The sequence below is a fragment of the Bufo bufo genome, chromosome 2 (genome assembly GCF_905171765.1).
Source record: "Bufo bufo chromosome 2, aBufBuf1.1, whole genome shotgun sequence".
In the NCBI taxonomy this organism is placed as follows: Eukaryota; Metazoa; Chordata; class Amphibia; order Anura; family Bufonidae; genus Bufo; species Bufo bufo.
In genome coordinates, this window is record NC_053390.1 from 423,046,460 (window position 1) to 423,064,210 (window position 17,751).

At 43.4% G+C, this 17,751-nt stretch overlaps 1 protein-coding gene across 2 annotated transcripts in view; it reads left to right on the forward strand.

Moving 5' to 3' along the window:
* TRIM14 (tripartite motif containing 14) overlaps nt 1-17,751 on the forward strand; it is a 95,339-nt gene that overhangs the window by 24,850 nt on the left and 52,738 nt on the right. For both annotated transcript variants that reach the window (XM_040417376.1, XM_040417377.1), the window contains exon 2: nt 11,043-11,138. In XM_040417376.1, the coding sequence (XP_040273310.1) occupies nt 11,043-11,138 (96 nt within the window). The remainder of the gene's footprint in view (nt 1-11,042; nt 11,139-17,751) is intronic.

Sequence of the window (17,751 nt, forward strand, 5' to 3'; positions counted from 1 at the left end):
TAGCATTTATAGATTGGGTGAATCTGTTGGCTGAGAGCACCCATCCGGGGAACCTGATGCAGTAGTGCTACCTATTTTTATTTAACCCAACACTATATAACATATATTATCAGACCTCCCAAGTGTCCCTTTTGGAGGGACATTCCCCATTTTTGACGCAAGTCCATTTGTCCCTCTTTTCTCCTTAAATGTCCCACTTTTTGATCTGAGGGGTAGATTTGCATTATTACATTTACAATATTGATCCAGAAAGTTTTTGGTTCCTGTCTGTATATTAGACCCCACCTTGTATTTCATTATTTGATGCAATTTAGATTTTAGAAACGTTTCTATTCAAATAATTTTTGCACTATTGTGCACTAACAAAACTATTAAAGTCTATAAATATGCTGGAAAAATTGACTTTCATGCAATAAACAATAAGTGTCCCTCTTTGACCATCCAAAAAGTTTGGAGCCATGTATTATTACTATTGACTATATGTTATTTACGAAAGATCCACTAGTGCACCCCCTCTTTACATACATTATAGCCCTAGCACTTTTAGGATTACATCATGGTACAGGGGTTAAGCAGTTTTATATAATAGTGTATAAATACTGTATATATGTTTGTGTATCAGATAGGGAAATGGGACATTGTCGGTGAAAGCAATACAGCACTGAACCCCAGTAATAATGAGTAGGTGGCAAAACTGAACACAGAAGCAGGTCTTGTCCATTCTGTGTGATAGTTTTAAGAATGCTTGTGTAAGCAGACTGATGTTCTCAAGGCTACCGTGCAGAGCTTTGGCGGTCTACTGACATCTGCTGGATCTTTTGAAATATGAAAAACAAAGATTTGAAAGATCTGACACCTAAACTGCGCACGGTATTGGCAATTTGCCATAGTCTCCCATTATTATTTAATTTTAAGTTTGTAATTAATGACCGCCACATGCTAAAAAAAAAGGAACCTGCTTGAAAATGCTGACAAATGTGCAGCGGGATAGCAAAACTCCTCCTGTTAATTGGCATGCTTAACATACTTTCAGTACAAGTATCTTCGTTAAAATAGATTATCTCACAAAGAAAATGCTAATACAGCAACCTCTTTTTCTAGGAAGCTATTTTAATGGATTTTCTCTTATCATAGATTACAAAAGACTTTTTTTTATGGATGAAGTTTACTTTTGGCTTTGAAGCTAAGTGCCAGAACAGTTATGGAGGCTCACTTCCCCTTTCACCTTTCCATGATTTAAAGCCTTGTTAACAAGATTGCAATGACAAGTAGAGATGGCCTTGCGGTTCGCCCGGCGGTTGTTTCATGGCAAACTTGCGTGTTCACGATTCGCCAAACATGCGAACATATGGAGAAATTCGCGCCCGCCATATTCTTTTACATTGTGAAGAACTTTGACCCATGACACATCCATCAGGTGGTACAAGACAGCTAATTAAGACATTTCAGCACATGGACATACCCCCTACCTTATAAATAAACCAGATCTGGCCGCCATTTTACATTCAGTGTTTTGCCAGTGTAGGGAGAGGTTGATGTGTGGAGCAGGGACAAGCTGTTAGGGACACCAAACGCTAGCTAATAGGGCCACAAAAGTCATTTTAAGCACTAGTATAGGTGTGCTATCGATAGGTGTGATACACAGAGGGGTGCGATATACTTATAATATACTTTTTTATTTCAATCATTTTTATTGAATGTTTTTCAACAATCAAAAAATGAACACCATCATTACATTGTAGGTAATCAATCATACATATAGGTACTCATAGATGGCGGTGCTTTACATTTAGCAGTAGGTAAGTTAATACATGTAAACAAGTATTAAGATAACAGAAAGTAACAGAAAATAAACATTGCCTTGATACGAAATAACACAACTGTCATATAATGATCAGACAGTACTATAGCGATACGTCATAGGGTTGGCTGGGGGACCTGGGCATGAACAACATCCACGACTCCCATTGATACAGGAACCTATCCATTCTATGCTCCTTATATGCCATTACTTTTTCATACGCAGTGTTGTTATGGACTCTGGCTAGTATTTCAGCCACAGATGGGACAATTGCTGATTTCCAATATTTAGTTAACGCTAATTTAGTAGCAAATGTGCCACCGGGATTCTGCACCTAGGTGGGACATCTCGAATACCCCTGAAAAACAGAGCTGTGTACACATTTTTATTGACCGTAATACCACAAAATCTAGAGGCTACCTCGAACATATCTGACCAGATTTTTAAATATCAAAGGGCACTCCCAGAGGATATGTAGCAGTGTGCCAGAGCAACCACATCCACGCCAACAGAGATGAGACGTGCCAGGGTAGATTTAGCTCAATTTGTCAGGGGTATACTTATAATATACTTTTATAATGAGTCAAAAACACATAGATCTATATAGTGATCACCTGGAAGTCAGGGGCCTAGGGGCTAGGGGCTTACTAGGGCCATTTTTATATAGGGTAAGGTTCCGGACGGGTCGCTCTTATCAGGGCGGGTGGTCTGTGGTTCGGCTATCAGGGCCAGAATAGCACCCCCCTGTAGGGCAATATCAGGGACAGTTCTTTGCCCACCCTGTCCTTCAATACCACATCATCATCTAGCCCAGGGATGGATGTTTTTTTGCTTTCCCTCCTGGATTCATCGATGTGCACTGGAACCCCCCGGATTGTGGTAGGACATATGGTTTCTGATTTGGTGCCGCCGAGCACCTGATTTAGTGCCGCCAAGCACTTGTTATTGCCTACTATGCTTTTTGCTTAACTTTAAGGGTTCATTCACACGTCTGCAACCGTTCCGCAATTTTGCGGAACGTGTGCAGACCCATTAATTTTCAATGGGGCGGGAATGTGCTGTCCGCAACCGCATTTGCGGATCCGCACATCCGTGCTTCCGTTTCCGCAAAAAAATAGAACATGTCCTATTCTTGTCCGCAATTGCGGACAAGATTAGGCATTTTCTATTATAGTGCCGGCGATGTGCGGTCCGCAAATTGCGGAATGCACATTGCCAGTGTCCGTGTTTTGTAGATCTGAAATTTGCGGATCCGCAAAACACTTACGGACGTGTGAATGGACCCTAATAATTTAATTTATTTTCATTTTGAGGGAAATCTTTTAGGGCTCATTCAGACGGCCGTATGCTGTCCGCAAAAATGCGGATCAGATTTTTTGCGGACAGTTCAGCATGTCCGTAAAAAAAACGGATAGTATTCATTATTTTTGCGGACCCATAGACTTCAATGGGGCTATGTCCTGATTTTCACGGACAAGTATAGGACATGTTTCATTCGTTTTGCGGAATAGAAAAGTGCTCCATAGAAGTGAATAGGTCAGCATCTAATCCGCAAAAAAACGGATCTGCATTTTTGCGGATAGCATACGGCCGTCTGAATGAGCCCTTAATAGTAACATTATTAAAGGTTACATTTTATCTTCATGTATATTCTAATGGATTGCCTTCCTTGTACAATGTTATAATATACTTTCTAACATAGAAAGTATATTATAGTGCATTTGTATTGTGCGGCAGTTGTGTGCGGTTTTGCTGTGATATACCAGTCGCCCCCCCAAAAAACTGATTGAAGCAGGGGTGGTATATACCAATAATATACTTTCTATATAGTGCATTTAGGTAGCGCAACAGGGCACATTTAAGAGAATTTCCTTTTAAGATGCATAAAAATGTCCCCTGATTAAAGGGTTTCTACCACCACATTTTCACCTAATAAGCTGTCTGACACTAGCGATCTGCTAGTGTCTGCTGTACCTAACCATGCTATTGTAATCCCTTTCTGTGCAGCGGTTACCCTAAAAAACGTAGTTTTATAGCTATGCTAATGAGCCTCTAGGTGCTATGGTCTTTTCAGCACCTAGAGGCTCCGTCCACTCACTATTTCCGCCGCCCAGCGCGCTCCAGCCCGCCCCTCTCCTCTAGATTGACAGCCCACTCGCGCCTGCGTCATGTGCCTCTGTATTCGGCGCAGGCGCAGTGACTGTTGGACTGCTCCCTGCGCCGTAATCAGCACAAGCGCAGTGAAGATGCCGGCGCAGGGAGACAGTAACTGCGCCTGCCCCGAATACAGAAGCACACGACGCAGGCGCGAGAATTCGGCCAAGATGCAGAGAAGTATCGTGTCAATCTAGAGAAGAGGGGCGGGCTGGAGGGACGAGCTGGGCGGCAGACATGGTGAGTGGACGGAGCCTCTAGGTGCTGAAAAGACACCCCCATAGCACCTAGAGGCTCATTAGCATAGCAATAAAACTACGTTTTTTAGGGTAACCACTGCAGAGAAAGGGATTACAATAGCATGGTTAGGTACAGCAGACACTAGCAGATCGCTAGTGTCTGACAGCTAAATAGGTGAAAATGTGGTGGTAGAAACCCTTTAAGACACATTTTTTGTGGGAATTTTTGCCATTGATCCCCCTCTGGTATGTCACTGTCCATGTTTTGGGACTATTTGTGCACTTCTACTAAGTATTTGGTGGCTGCAAATATGAGCAGAAGGTTTTTCAGGTTCGCCTGCCATTAAAGTGAATGAAGCCCGCCGCAAACTTTCGGTTTGCGAACATTTGATCGCGTTCGCGAGCCATCCCACCCGATGTTCGTCCATCACTAATGACAAGGGCATAACAACCAAATGGTTAACTAATAGTAGGCAATGTCCCTATAGTGTTTAGGTATTTTTATATAGTTTAATTCGTAAGTTTAGTTACACCTTAGCAGTGGTCCATTGGGCCCACCAGAGAAAATCATTCTTGAGACTTAACCCCTATATCATCAATAAAGTCTAATGGTTTTTTTATTCCTAGAAACAGAACCCAGTGGCAAATTATTGGCTTCAAAGGAAGCTCCAACCCTTGGGTATGAGAGCCTGGCCCAATGGAGGATCCTGTGGTACATTGGTAGGCCATTCCAATGCTGCACCTAAGGCTACTTTCACACTAGCGTTCGGGGCTCCGCTTGTGAGTTCCGTTTGAAGGGGCTCACAAGCGGCCCCGAACGGATCCGTCCAGCCCTAATGCTTTCTGAATGGATGCGGATCCGCTCAGAATGCATCAGTCTGGCTCCGTTTGTCCTCCGCTCCGCTCAGCAGGCGGACACCTGAACGCAGCTTGCAGCGTTCAGGTGTCCGCCTGGCCGTGCGGAGGCAAACGGATCCGTCCAGACTTACAATGTAAGTCAATGGGGACGGATCCGTTTGAAGTTGACACAGTATGGCTCAATTTTCAAACGGATCCGTCTCCCATTGACTTTCAATGTAAAGTCAAAACGGATCCGTTTGCATTATCATGAACAAAAAAAAAATTTTTTTTTTTTTTGTTCATGGTAATGCAAACGGATCCGTTCTGAACGGATCTAAGCGTTTGCATTATAGGTGCGGATCCGTCTGGGCACATACCAGACGGATCCGACCTAAACGCAGGTGTGAAAGTAGCCTTAGTCACACTCATTAAAACTTAGTTTCTCCCAATCACTGACATTTATTCCTAGTACACGTTCCTTCTCTTAGGTCAGTTAGGATGACTACTATCCTAGATCACTACTATATATAATACTAGAAATATTAAGATTTCAGTGACACAGAAGGTTACATACATATACAATAGCACTGCATTAACCCTTTGGCTACAGGAGGTTTTTTCATTTTTGCGTTTTAATTTTTCTTCCCTATTTTCCGTGAGCCATAACTTTTTTTTTTTTCTGGACACATAGCTGAATGAGGGCTTGTTTTTTGCGGGACAAGTTGTACTTTGTAATGCCACCATTATTATGGCATAAAATGTTGTTGGAAGTGGTAAAAAAATTCCAAATGGGGTGTAATTGGAAAAAAAACGCAATCCCTACACCGTTTTACGGGGTTTGTTCCCACGGTGTTTTGTTTACGGAAAAACTGACCAATGCCCTACATTCTCTGCATCAGTGCAATTACAACGATACCCCATATGTATAGTTTCTTATTGTATAAATAGTGTAAAAATAAATTTAAACTTTGAGAAATTTATTTTTTTAGATCAACATATTCTGAACCCCATAACTTTTTTAGACTTATGTCTACTGAGCTGTTTAGGGGCTCATTTTTTGTGGAACAATCTGTACTTTTAATTTATAGCATTTTGGAGTATGTGTGACTTTTTGATCACATTTTGATCACATTTTGACCCTTTTTTCTGTTCCGCCATTCGCCATATTAGATTTTTTTTTCTATTTTAATAGTATGGGCATTTTTGACCACGGTGATACCCATGATGTTTATATTTATTGTTATTTAGGTATTTATTTTTTAATTATACGGAAAGGGGGGTGATTTAAACTTTTATATTTTTTTATTTTTAACATTTTTTTTTTTTGATCATTATGTGCCTCAGATATGAGCTTATTACATTTTTATTTTATTTTTAATTTTGGTTTATCAGGAATTTATTATTAGCTTATTTTGCTTACTTTTGCTCATTTTTTATCCTGGCCTGCCATCTGGTGGTCAAAATAAGAATAGCAGTTTGAATACTGTTAGCCTACTCAGTAAGGCTACCAGTATTCAGCACCACTACCTATGCCCTGATTGGACACACAGTTTTTGCGCATTTAGGTGCCGTGATCTCACTTGATCACGGCTACTAAAGCATTTAATTACCACAATCTTCATTATTGCCGGACACGGTGCGAGCGGGCGTCATTTTTACACATCGCACCAGCGCCGTATATGTACGGCACTGTTAGCCTTTGTCGAATTCGGGTAAAACATTTTGGGTAGCCAGGGGTGCACCTAGTCTTTCTGTTCCCTGAGGCGAAAACTAAAACGCCCCCCCCCCCCCTTCCATGCCAATTTCTTAACCTAACCCCTTTGCCACAATTAAAGCACTCATTGCCCAAGGCCATTCTGCTGCCCCCCTTTTGCCCCTTCCTGGTGCTGGCTGAGGTGATCGCCTCACCAAGCTTCATTGGTGGTGGACCCCTGTGGGTAGCCTTCTTTAAACTACTCACAATAAGTTTTTGGAATTTTGGCCCATTGTTCATGATAGAACTGGTTTGTAGGCCTCCTTGTTCAAACATATTTTTCCAGTTCTGCCCATAAATTCTCTATGGCATTGAAGTTAGGGTTTTGTGATGGCCACTTCATTACCTTCACTTTGGTGCCATCAAGCATTTTTTGACACAAGTTTGAAAGTATGCTTGGGGTCATTGTCCATTTGAAAGACCCATTTTTGCCCAGGCTTTAACTTCTTTCCTGATGTCTTCAGATGTTTACTCTACGTAATCTTCCTTCCTCATAATGCCATCTGTTTTGTGTGCACCAGTTCCTCCTCCAACAAAGCAGCCCCACAACATGATGCTGCCAATTCTGTGATTCATGGTTGGGATAGTGTTGGTTCCTTGGCTTAAAAAGCATCCTGCTCTTTCCTACATACATAACAATAGTCACTATATCCAAACAGTTCTTTTGTTTCATTTGTTTCATCAGACCTGAAAACATTTCTCTAAAAAGTAAGGTTTTCCCTATATGCATTTGCAAACTGTAACCTGGCTTTTTTTGTGGTTTTGGTGCAGTGGCTTCTTCCTTGCTGAGCAGCCTTTCAGGTTATGTTGATATAGAACACATTTTACTGTTGATATACATACTTTATTATCTGTTTCCTCCAGCATCTTCACAAGATCATTTGCTTGCTGTTCTTGGAATGATTGTATTTTTTACACCAAAGTATGTTTAGCTCTAAGAAACTCCTACTTGAATGGAATGATGGCTAAGTGGTTCCATGGTGTTTAAACTTGCATATTATCATTTGAACAGATGCCCATGGTACCTTTAAGTGTTTGAAAATTGCTCCTAAGGATGTACCAGACTTGTGGAGGTCTACAATTCTTTTTCTGATGTCTTTGTTGATTTCCTTTTATTTTCCCATTATGTCAAGCACAGGCAAGTAGATCTTGAAGGTACGCCATAAAATATTGCAGTGGGTACACCTCCAATCAGAAGCTTCTTTCCAAGATGTTTAAAGGCACAGTTAACTTTTATTCTGATGTTTCACGTTTTTTAAATATAGTAGTGGTCTTAACTCAGAGAGGGAACGGACAGGGGCGGACTGACAACTCATGGGGCCCCCGGGCAATAGGAGATTATGGGGCCCCTGTGTCCCGCCCACCCTCAAGTCACACCCACACACAGCCCCACCCACATATTGCACCGCTCACATAACCTACACTTGGTACAGAATTTCTCTTTACCATCCCCCCACCTTCTCCAACCACCCAGCACCCTTACTCACATAAAACAAGTAATATATATATATAATATAGCTTACAGTGAATTACTGTAAATACTTACAGTTCTGAAGACTCCAGCAGGCTCAGGATCAGTGGGCACCCAGCTGGGCAGGGGGCAGCTGGGCTCAGGGTTGGAAGTGGGCACCGCTCTACAGTTCAGGAATGAGACCTATAAGACGCACCTAGGTTTTAGAGGGGGACAATAAGAAAAAAATATATATTTTTCATTACACCTCAAGTCAGACCAGCAATCAGACCCCAATGTTAATCAGACTTCAGCTGACAGCCCCAATCAGACCCCCAATGTAAATAAGACCCCAATAAGACCTCAAATCAGACCTCAGCTCAGACCCCAATGTAAATTACCCCCAATCAGACCTCAGATGAGAGCCCTATGTCTCTCATCAGCCCCCATTATGCACCTCTCAGCCCCCATTATGCCTCTCAGCCCCCATTATGCCTCTCAGCCCCCATATTATGTGCCCCTCACAGTAGATATGCCCAGATATGTGCCCCCTAACAGTAGTTATGTCAGATTATGTGCCTCCTCACAGTAGTTATGCCAGATTATGTGCCCCTCACAGTACAGATGCCCAGATGTGTGCCCCCTAACGGTAGTTATGCCAGATTATGTGCCCCTCACAGTAGTTATGCCCAGATATGTACCCCTCACAGTAGTTATGCCCAGCTATGTACCCCTCACAGTAGATATGCCCAGATATGTGCCCCCTCACAGTAGTTATGCCAGATTATGTGCCCACTCAGAGTAGTTCTGCCAAATTATGTGCCTCTTCACAGTAGTTATGCTAGATTATGTGCCTCTCACGGTAGATATGCCCAGATATGTGCCCCCTCACAGTGGTTATGCCAGAATATGTGCCCCCTCACAGTGGTTATGGCCAGATATGTGCCCCCTCACAGTAGATATGCCAGACATGTGCCCCCTCATAGTAGTTATGCCAGATATGTGCCCCCTCAAATTAGTTATGCCCACAACCCCCTCACAGTAGTTGTTGCCCCCAGTCTGCAGTTTTATAAAAAAAACACAAAAAAAAACACATACTTACCTTTTTTCCTGATGACGCTCTCCCACACTCACATCGCACTGCTGGCTGTACTGGAGGCCGATTCCCGGGCCTTCAGCAATCCTCCCACAGCCAGCAGCGCGATGTGTGGCCAGCAGGGGGAGCACTCAGAAGAACAGTGAAGCAATGAACAGAGAGCGCTCTCTGCTTCGCTATGGAAACAACAGCCCGTCAGTGACAAGAACTGCCGGGTGAGTGAGTGCGCAAAGCTGTACTTCATGCCGGGCCCCATCAGAGCGCTCCATTACATGTGAGTGCAGAAGAGGACCCTGACGGGGCCCCCTAGTGACCGTGGGCCCGAATGGTCAGTCCACCCCTGAGAAAAACTGTGTTTCAATGAGTGTGGCTGCTGTGGAATTAATGTTTTGAGTTTTCTTACTCCCCTTACATTCTGCTCAGTTCAAGATCCAGATCCCCAGGATGTGGGTAATGCATATCAAGGGAGGCATGCATGTATACATGTTTTTTTTTCCTAATATAGCTACACAAAAAAGATCATATCACAATCCATCTGAAGCCATGTCTCAGACCGTATTCAGCCCTAGACCTCATTCAGACGTCAGTGATTCACATACATGTGCTGTCTGTGGAGTACCCATTGATTTTAATGTGTGTATTTATATATCTGTGATTTTTCCATTGATTGTGGCTTGGTGAAAAAAAACATGGAGACATTCTCTATTTTGGTCCGTGTTGTGGACCAAACATGCCCATTGAAGTCTATGGGTCCATGAAAAGTCCTGGGTCAGTGTTTCACAGACTGTTGGTAGGAAATGCTCTGATAGTTAATTTTCAGCTGAGCAATCTCAGTGGACTACAGATGACACAAGGAGAGCAAACACAGATCCTTCATGAACATCTTCATGGATGAACCAATGACCATCTTGTCACTGATCTCATCACATGAGAATAAGGCCTTAGAAACACTTACTGCTTCTAGGGACAATACATATGACTTGATCCTCTAATGACTTATTGTATTAATGGTAAGACCTGTGTGCATAACAATAACAGCACCATTTTGAATGTAACTAATAGTGCACAGGTCCATATAGATTGATGGTAGGTCTTTAGAATCAGATCAGGTAGTAGACTCAGAGTGCACCAGCTCTACGGTGGAGGTACAGCTACATTGCTTGTTGTATTGTTTCCCTACTGATTCCCATTTGCTCCACATGCCTTCTGGAACTTTTCCAGCACGTTGCATGCTATATATACAACAACTGTCTACTTCTTCATCTTGATTTTCAGTGTAGTATTAGATGGTAGCTCCATGATGATTTTGACCAGGAGACATGTGCTATGATATTTGCCCATGCAAGATATGTTATGGCCAAGATTGCTAGGAAGCCCCGACCTTATGATTTTTTTGCATAAACCACAGAATACAGAAATAATGTCATATAAAATGATCCGCTTATAGCTCTATAGACGTATGCATTTGGTTCATTCTTCCACATGGATTTTTCTGCCTGAGCCATAAGGGTAGGCACCGACATGATAATTTCATACCTCAGTCAGGTGTGGGATGTACAATAAGACATACAGTACAGATATTTATTTCATCTCTACCTGTGCATCAAAACCTACATAGTTCTCAAGGATTCTCTCTCCGTCCCTTTTCTACATGAAAAGTAAGGCACAGTTTGCTATGCTAATAAACTCCTTCCCATTTCTTCTTGCAGATTCTGACAAGCAGATGCCTGGAGCAGCTTGATCAAAAGAGAAACCATGTACTTGGCAACATCCATCATATTGAGCAAGCTGCCACGGATCTCAAGGTATGGGGCATATCTGAAAAGCAAGAAACACTACAGGGTTACGTTCAGGACACAAATGTTTCGAGCACTGTAATTGTTTAGCTCTAAGTTGAGAGATATGTGTTCCGGGGCTCTCAAATGCAATCAGTAAAATCCACTGACTGCGCCTGACACAATTCCTAATTTGTTGTAATGAATGGTGGAGTCTTTGATCTCCGTTACTCAAGTCACTGATCTCTTTCCAGGAAACTGACAGGAGTTGTCTTAAATTCCGCTACTGCCAACACACATTACAATGCAATATTTCTGCATGCATATGCAAAGTTTACCAATGACATCTGTAATCCGTGTATAAGTAAGAAGTAAATTAGGCGGCACTCACCACTAAAAAGTAAATGAAGTCCTTTATTCCTCCAAAACATAAAAAATACAAGGCTGGGGCAAAGACAGCTCATACTCAAGCAGAAAAATTAGCAGCAGCAACGGCCGTTTCGCGCTCGCGCGCTTCCTCAGGCCACTGACATCATCACGCACTCACGTGCCTCATTTATGCATCACCACACGGGGTTGCTATACAGGGAGTGCAGAATTATTAGGCAAGTTGTATTTTTGAGGATTAATTTTATTATTGAACAACAACCATGTTCTCAATGAACCCAAAAAACTCATTAATATCAAAGCTGAATATTTTTGGAAGTAGTTTTTAGTTTGTTTTTAGTTTTAGCTATTTTAGGGGGATATCTGTGTGTGCAGGTGACTATTACTGTGCATAATTATTAGGCAACTTAACAAAAAACAAATATATACCCATTTCAATTATTTATTTTTACCAGTGAAACCAATATAACATCTCAACATTCACAAATATTCATTTCTGACATTCAAAAACAAAACAAAAACAAATCAGTGACCAATATAGCCACCTTTCTTTGCAAGGACACTCAAAAGCCTGCCATCCATGGATTCTGTCTGTGTTTTTATCTGTTCACCATCAACATTGCGTGCAGCAGCAACCACAGCCTCCCAGACACTGTTCAGAGAGGTGTACTGTTTTCCCTCCTTGTAAATCTCACATTTGATGATGGACCACAGGTTCTCAATGGGGTTCAGATCAGGTGAACAAGGAGGCCATGTCATTAGATTTTCTTCTTTTATACCCTTTCTTGCCAGCCACGCTGTGGAGTACTTGGACGCGTGTGATGGAGCATTGTCCTGCATGAAATCATGTTTTTCTTGAAGGATGCAGACTTCTTCCTGTACCACTGCTTGAAGAAGGTGTCTTCCAGAAACTGGCAGTAGGACTGGGAGTTGAGCTTGACTCCATCCTCAACTCGAAAAGGCCCCACAAGCTCATCTTTGATGATACCAGCCCAAACCAGTACTTCACCTCCACCTTGCTGGCGTCTGAGTCGGACTGGAGCTCTCTGCCCTTTACCAATCCAGCCACGGGCCCATCCATCTGGCCCATCAAGACTCACTCTCATTTCATCAGTCCATAAAACCTTAGAAAAATCAGTTTTGAGATATTTCTTGGCCCAGTCTTGACGTTTCAGCTTGTGTGTCTTGTTCAGTGGTGGTCGTCTTTCAGCCTTTCTTACCTTGGCCATGTCTCTGAGTATTGCACACCTTGTGCTTTTGGGCACTCCAGTGATGTTGCAGCTCTGAAATATGGCCAAACTGGTGGCAAGTGGCATCTTGGCAGCTGCACGCTTGACTTTTCTCAGTTCATGGGCAGTTATTTTGCGCCTTGGTTTTTCCACACGCTTCTTGTGACCCTGTTGACTATTTTGAATGAAACGCTTGATTGTTCGATGATCACGCTTCAGAAGCTTTGCAATTTTAAGAGTGCTGCATCCCTCTGCAAGATATCTCACTATTTTAGACTTTTCTGAGCCTGTCAAGTCCTTCTTTTGACCCATTTTGCCAAAGGAAAGGAAGTTGCCTAATAATTATGCACACCAAATATAGGGTGTTGATGTCATTAGACCACACCCCTTCTCATTACAGAGATGCACATCACCTAATATGCTTAATTGGTAGTAGGCTTTCGAGCCTATACAGCTTGGAGTAAGACAACATGCATAAAGAGGATGATGTGGTCAAAATACTCATTTGCCTAATAATTCTGCACGCAGTGTACAAATCTCTAATGCTGCCACGTAGTAACATCTTTAAAAATAACAATAACAAGTACCACATGTATGGATAGATAGCATGATATACATTACAGAAATACACATAAGTCATTTTTTCCCCTCCCCCACGACAGCACCACTGAGAGATGGCTCCGCCTCCATGGACAGGAAACCTGTAGCATAAAAAGGTGGAGCCACTCTCCCACCTCAGTGAGGTTTCCTGTCCTGGAGCAGGAGACTTGTAATAAGTTGTTTCTTCTAGGGACCCATGGCTTGGAAATCCTAGGAAATCCTAGAGAGCCATGGGTCATGCCAGTCTTCCAGGTGCGGAGTTACCTGAGGGGTGGAGGTTGGTCCAGGCCAGCCGTTCATCCTGAGACTGAGGACACCGGTCCCTCAAAGGAGTGTGACCGCGTGGGGCCGCGGTGCAGAGCGGCTGATGGAGGACCAGCCAGAGGGCGGCTGTCCCAGGCGTGCACCCAGGAGGGACTGCAGGCGGAAGCCGGCGCAGTGGAACACGCCGGAGCGCCAAACCGGAAGCCAAGGATTTCCAAGGATTTCTCTCTGCCGGCAGTACTCAGAGGCGCATTGAGGTCGGCGGACCTCACTTAAAACTTTTGCCAGTTTTTTCTCCTCCTCACAGAGTTGGTACAAGCGGCAGAAGGGTGAGAAGCAGACACCTCGGTTGCAGGCGCTCCCAGGGAACATGTGGAACTCTCAGAGTAGAGGTGCTGTTCCCTGCAACATATTTACTATTATCCTCTATGCCTCCAGGATGGAAGAGGATAAGAGACTAGAAGAAGCTGAGACTGAAAAACAGGCGCCGGTATAGAAGACTTCTAAGGGGGTAAGATACAGGATATTTATGAAGATACTAATGTATGTCTTTCGTATCTATCACTTGGTTTTTTAGATGGCACCTAAAAAAGCAATGTCAAAAAAGAAGTATAAGGAATGTGCATTGTTTAAATGCCCCTTGTCTTCTTCTTATACCAAAAAATTATGCCATGATTGTATTGAGAAGACTCTGGCGGAAGAATCCCCAAACTTCATGAAGGGCATTAGAGAGTTAATTAAAACAGAAGTCAAGGAAACCCTTAAATCTTCTAAAAAGTCTAAAAAAACAGTAGAAAGGACGGATTCAGACATAGAGTCTACAGGTATTAGCGAGGAGGATAGGGATGAGAGATCGGAAGATTCATCCTTAGAGGAAGATGAACAAGAGAATTTTTTTTTATTCCCAGTAACTGATACGGAGAAACTGCTTAAAACTATTAGGGCTACGCTTGAGCTACAAGACGTCAGAGAAGACAGGTCTATGGCGGATACAGTCTTTTAAGCATTGCGGGAAAAGAAAAGAAGGTGTTTTCCTTTACATAAGAGCATATCGGCTTTAATTGAAAAGGAATGGAAGAGGCCGGACAAAAAAGCCTTTGTTAGTAAAAATTTTAAGAGGAAGTACCCCTTTGAGGAAGAGGCTACAACTTCATGGGATAAAGCACCTAAATTAGACGTGGCCATTTCTAAGGTTTCCAGGAGATCTTCTTTACCATTCGATGATATGGGATTTTTAAAGGACCCGCTAGACAAGAAGATAGACTCTTGCCTCAAGAATACTTGGGAAGCATCCACAGCTTCTTTTAGACCTAACATTGCAGCTACAGTTATGGCCAGGTCCTTAGCCTTGTGGCTGGAGAGACTAGAGGGACAATTAAGAGATAAGTGTCCTATGGATCAGATTTTAAATTCATTGCCAACCCTGCAGAAGGCGGCGGATTTCCTATCGGACGCTTCCGTTGAGGCGGTTCGGTTGGCAGCCAGATCTGCGTCAACTTCAAATTCTGCCCGTAGAGCCCTATGGCTTAAGAACTGGAGGGGAGGCGACATGGCCTCTAAGCAGCGGTTATGTAGTATCCCCTGTCAGGGGCAGTTTTTGTTTGGCCCAGAGCTGGATCCTCTATTAGAAAAGGCAGCCGATAGAAAAAAGAGAATGCCTCAGGAATCTTCCTTTTCTCAGTTTAGGCCTTATAGACGTCCTTTTCAGAATACTTCCAGGTTTCAGGGAAAGAGACAGCCGGGGGATAGAGATCAGTTCCCCAGACCAAGAGGGTCAGGCGGTAGGGGCTTTATGTTTGGAAGTTCCTCCTCCTCCCAGAAGGACAAGCTGTCAAAAAAATGACGCCAGACTACAGGTAGGAGGGAGACTAAAAATTTTTCCCTCCGCCTGGAGAGAAGTTGCAGGGAAATGGGTGACTGGAGTTGTGACAGAGGGGTTAGAACTACAGTTCAGGGGACAATTTCCTCAGAGATTCAAGGTTACAAAAAAATCCAAAAAACTGTCAAGAGAGGTAGATCTGCTGATAAAGAAAAAAAGTATTAGTACCAGTACCAAGGGCAGAACAGGGGGAGGGCTTCTACTCTACTCTGTTCTTAGTCAAAAAACCGGACTGCTCCTACCGAACAATTATAAATTTAAAACAACTAAACAAACATCTGGTAATAAAAAGATTCAAGATGGAAACCATAAAGTCGGCAATCCATTTAGTTTTTCAGGGATGTTTCATGGCGGTGCTAGATTTAAAAGACGCATATCTACATATCCCGATGCATCCCCACGCCAGAAATTTCTGAGGGTAGCAGTTGTAGAGGACCAGGGAACCAGACACCTACAGTTTCAGGCCATGCCCTTCGGCCTATCAACGGCTCCGAGAACCTTTACCAAGGTGATGGCGGAGGTGGCGTCCTTTATCCGGAAGGAAGATATTCTGTTTCTTCCCTATCTAGACGACTTCTTGATTATAGCAAAAACACGAGAAAAATGCCAAAATTCGGTCCAGAAAGTAATTCAGATCCTAGAGCATCTGGGCTGGATAATCAACTTAAGGAAGTCCAAGTTAGAGCCCAGCACAAGTCAGACATTCCTGGGATTGCAGCTGGACTCGGTGCAACAAAAGACGTTTCTTCCATCAGAAAAGATAGCCAGAATCCAGAACGAGGCCCGGAGAGCTCAGGAGAATCCGAGTATGTCAGTCCGGAAAGCAATGTCCATACTGGGTTTGATGACTGCCTGTATTCCAGCAGTACGATGGGCACAGTTCCATTCAAGGATGTTCCAGTGGGAAATATTGACTACAACAAGACAAAGGGAATTAACCTTGGACTCCCAGATATGTCTCAGCCAGAAGACCCTGGTCTCCCTCAACTGGTGGTTGGAGGTAGAAAATTTAGACCAGGGTATCCAGTGGAATTACCCCGATCCAATAGTGATTACAACGGACGCCAGCCCATGGGGGTGGGGCGCACATTTCAGGGGTCAGTTGAGGCAGGGAATATGGTCCCCGTTACAGAAACAGTTCTCTTCCAACAGGAAAGAATTGAGAGCAGTACTATGAGCCTTAAGGACAGCCCTTCCAGAACTGCAGCACCAGCATGTCAGGATCATGTCGGACAACAGGACGGTGGTGTCATACCTAAACCGTCAGGGAGGTACCAAATCCCGATCTTTGATAAGGGAGACAGAGATGATATTCTCAGTAATAGAAGGGGATTTAGCTCACATATCCGCTCTGCATATAAAGGGGGAGGAGAATGTCCAGGCCGACTTTTTAAGCCGTCATCAGTTGAAACAGGGAGAGTGGTCCCTGGACCCATCAGTATTTGCAAAGATCGTGGATCTATGGGGGATACCAGATATAGATCTTTTTTCCACCAGGGAGAACAAACAGGTAGCAAGGTTTTGCTCCCTCAGCCCTTACGAATCCCCATTTGGAGTGGATGCCTTCCTCCTAGAATGGAAATTTTATCTGGGATATGCCTTTCCCCCTCTTCAGCTCCTTCCCAGAGTCCTCAAAAAAATAAGGAAAGAAAAGTCGGACATGATAGTGATAGCCCCCTTCTGGCCCAGAAGGGCATGGTTCTCCCTTCTCAGGTCCATGTCGGTAGCAGAACCATGGGTTCTTCCCGAGAGTCCGAATCTCCTGAGGCAGGGCCCAGTAATGCACCCAGAGGTAGAATCCTTACATCTTACGGCATGGAGATTGAGAGGGCACACTTAATTAAGGAGGGATTCTCGGAAGCACTAGTTTCTACTATTCTTAGAAGCAGGAAAAAAGTAACTAATACTATTTATGCCAGAATATGGAAGAGATTTCTATCCTTTGCAGGTCTTGACACCAGTATTTGGCCAGAGAGGATTTCCACCAGACAGGTCTTAGAATTTCTACAGAGAGGGCTATCTCTAGGATTAGCAAAAAGTACCCTGAAGGTTCAAGTTTCGGCACTCCTCAGGTTTAAGCGGTAGGAGCCTGGCCATGGATCCCTGGATAGTTAGGTTCTTCAAAGCGGTGGATAGGGTTGCACCAGTCAAGGGACCCAGATTTCCCCCCTGGGACTTGAACTTGGTTTTAAAAGCCTTGACTACTCGTCCATTTGAGCCCATTGAAGATTGCTCAATTAAAAATCTCACACTAAAGTTGGTTATGTTGATAGGTAGGGTGATA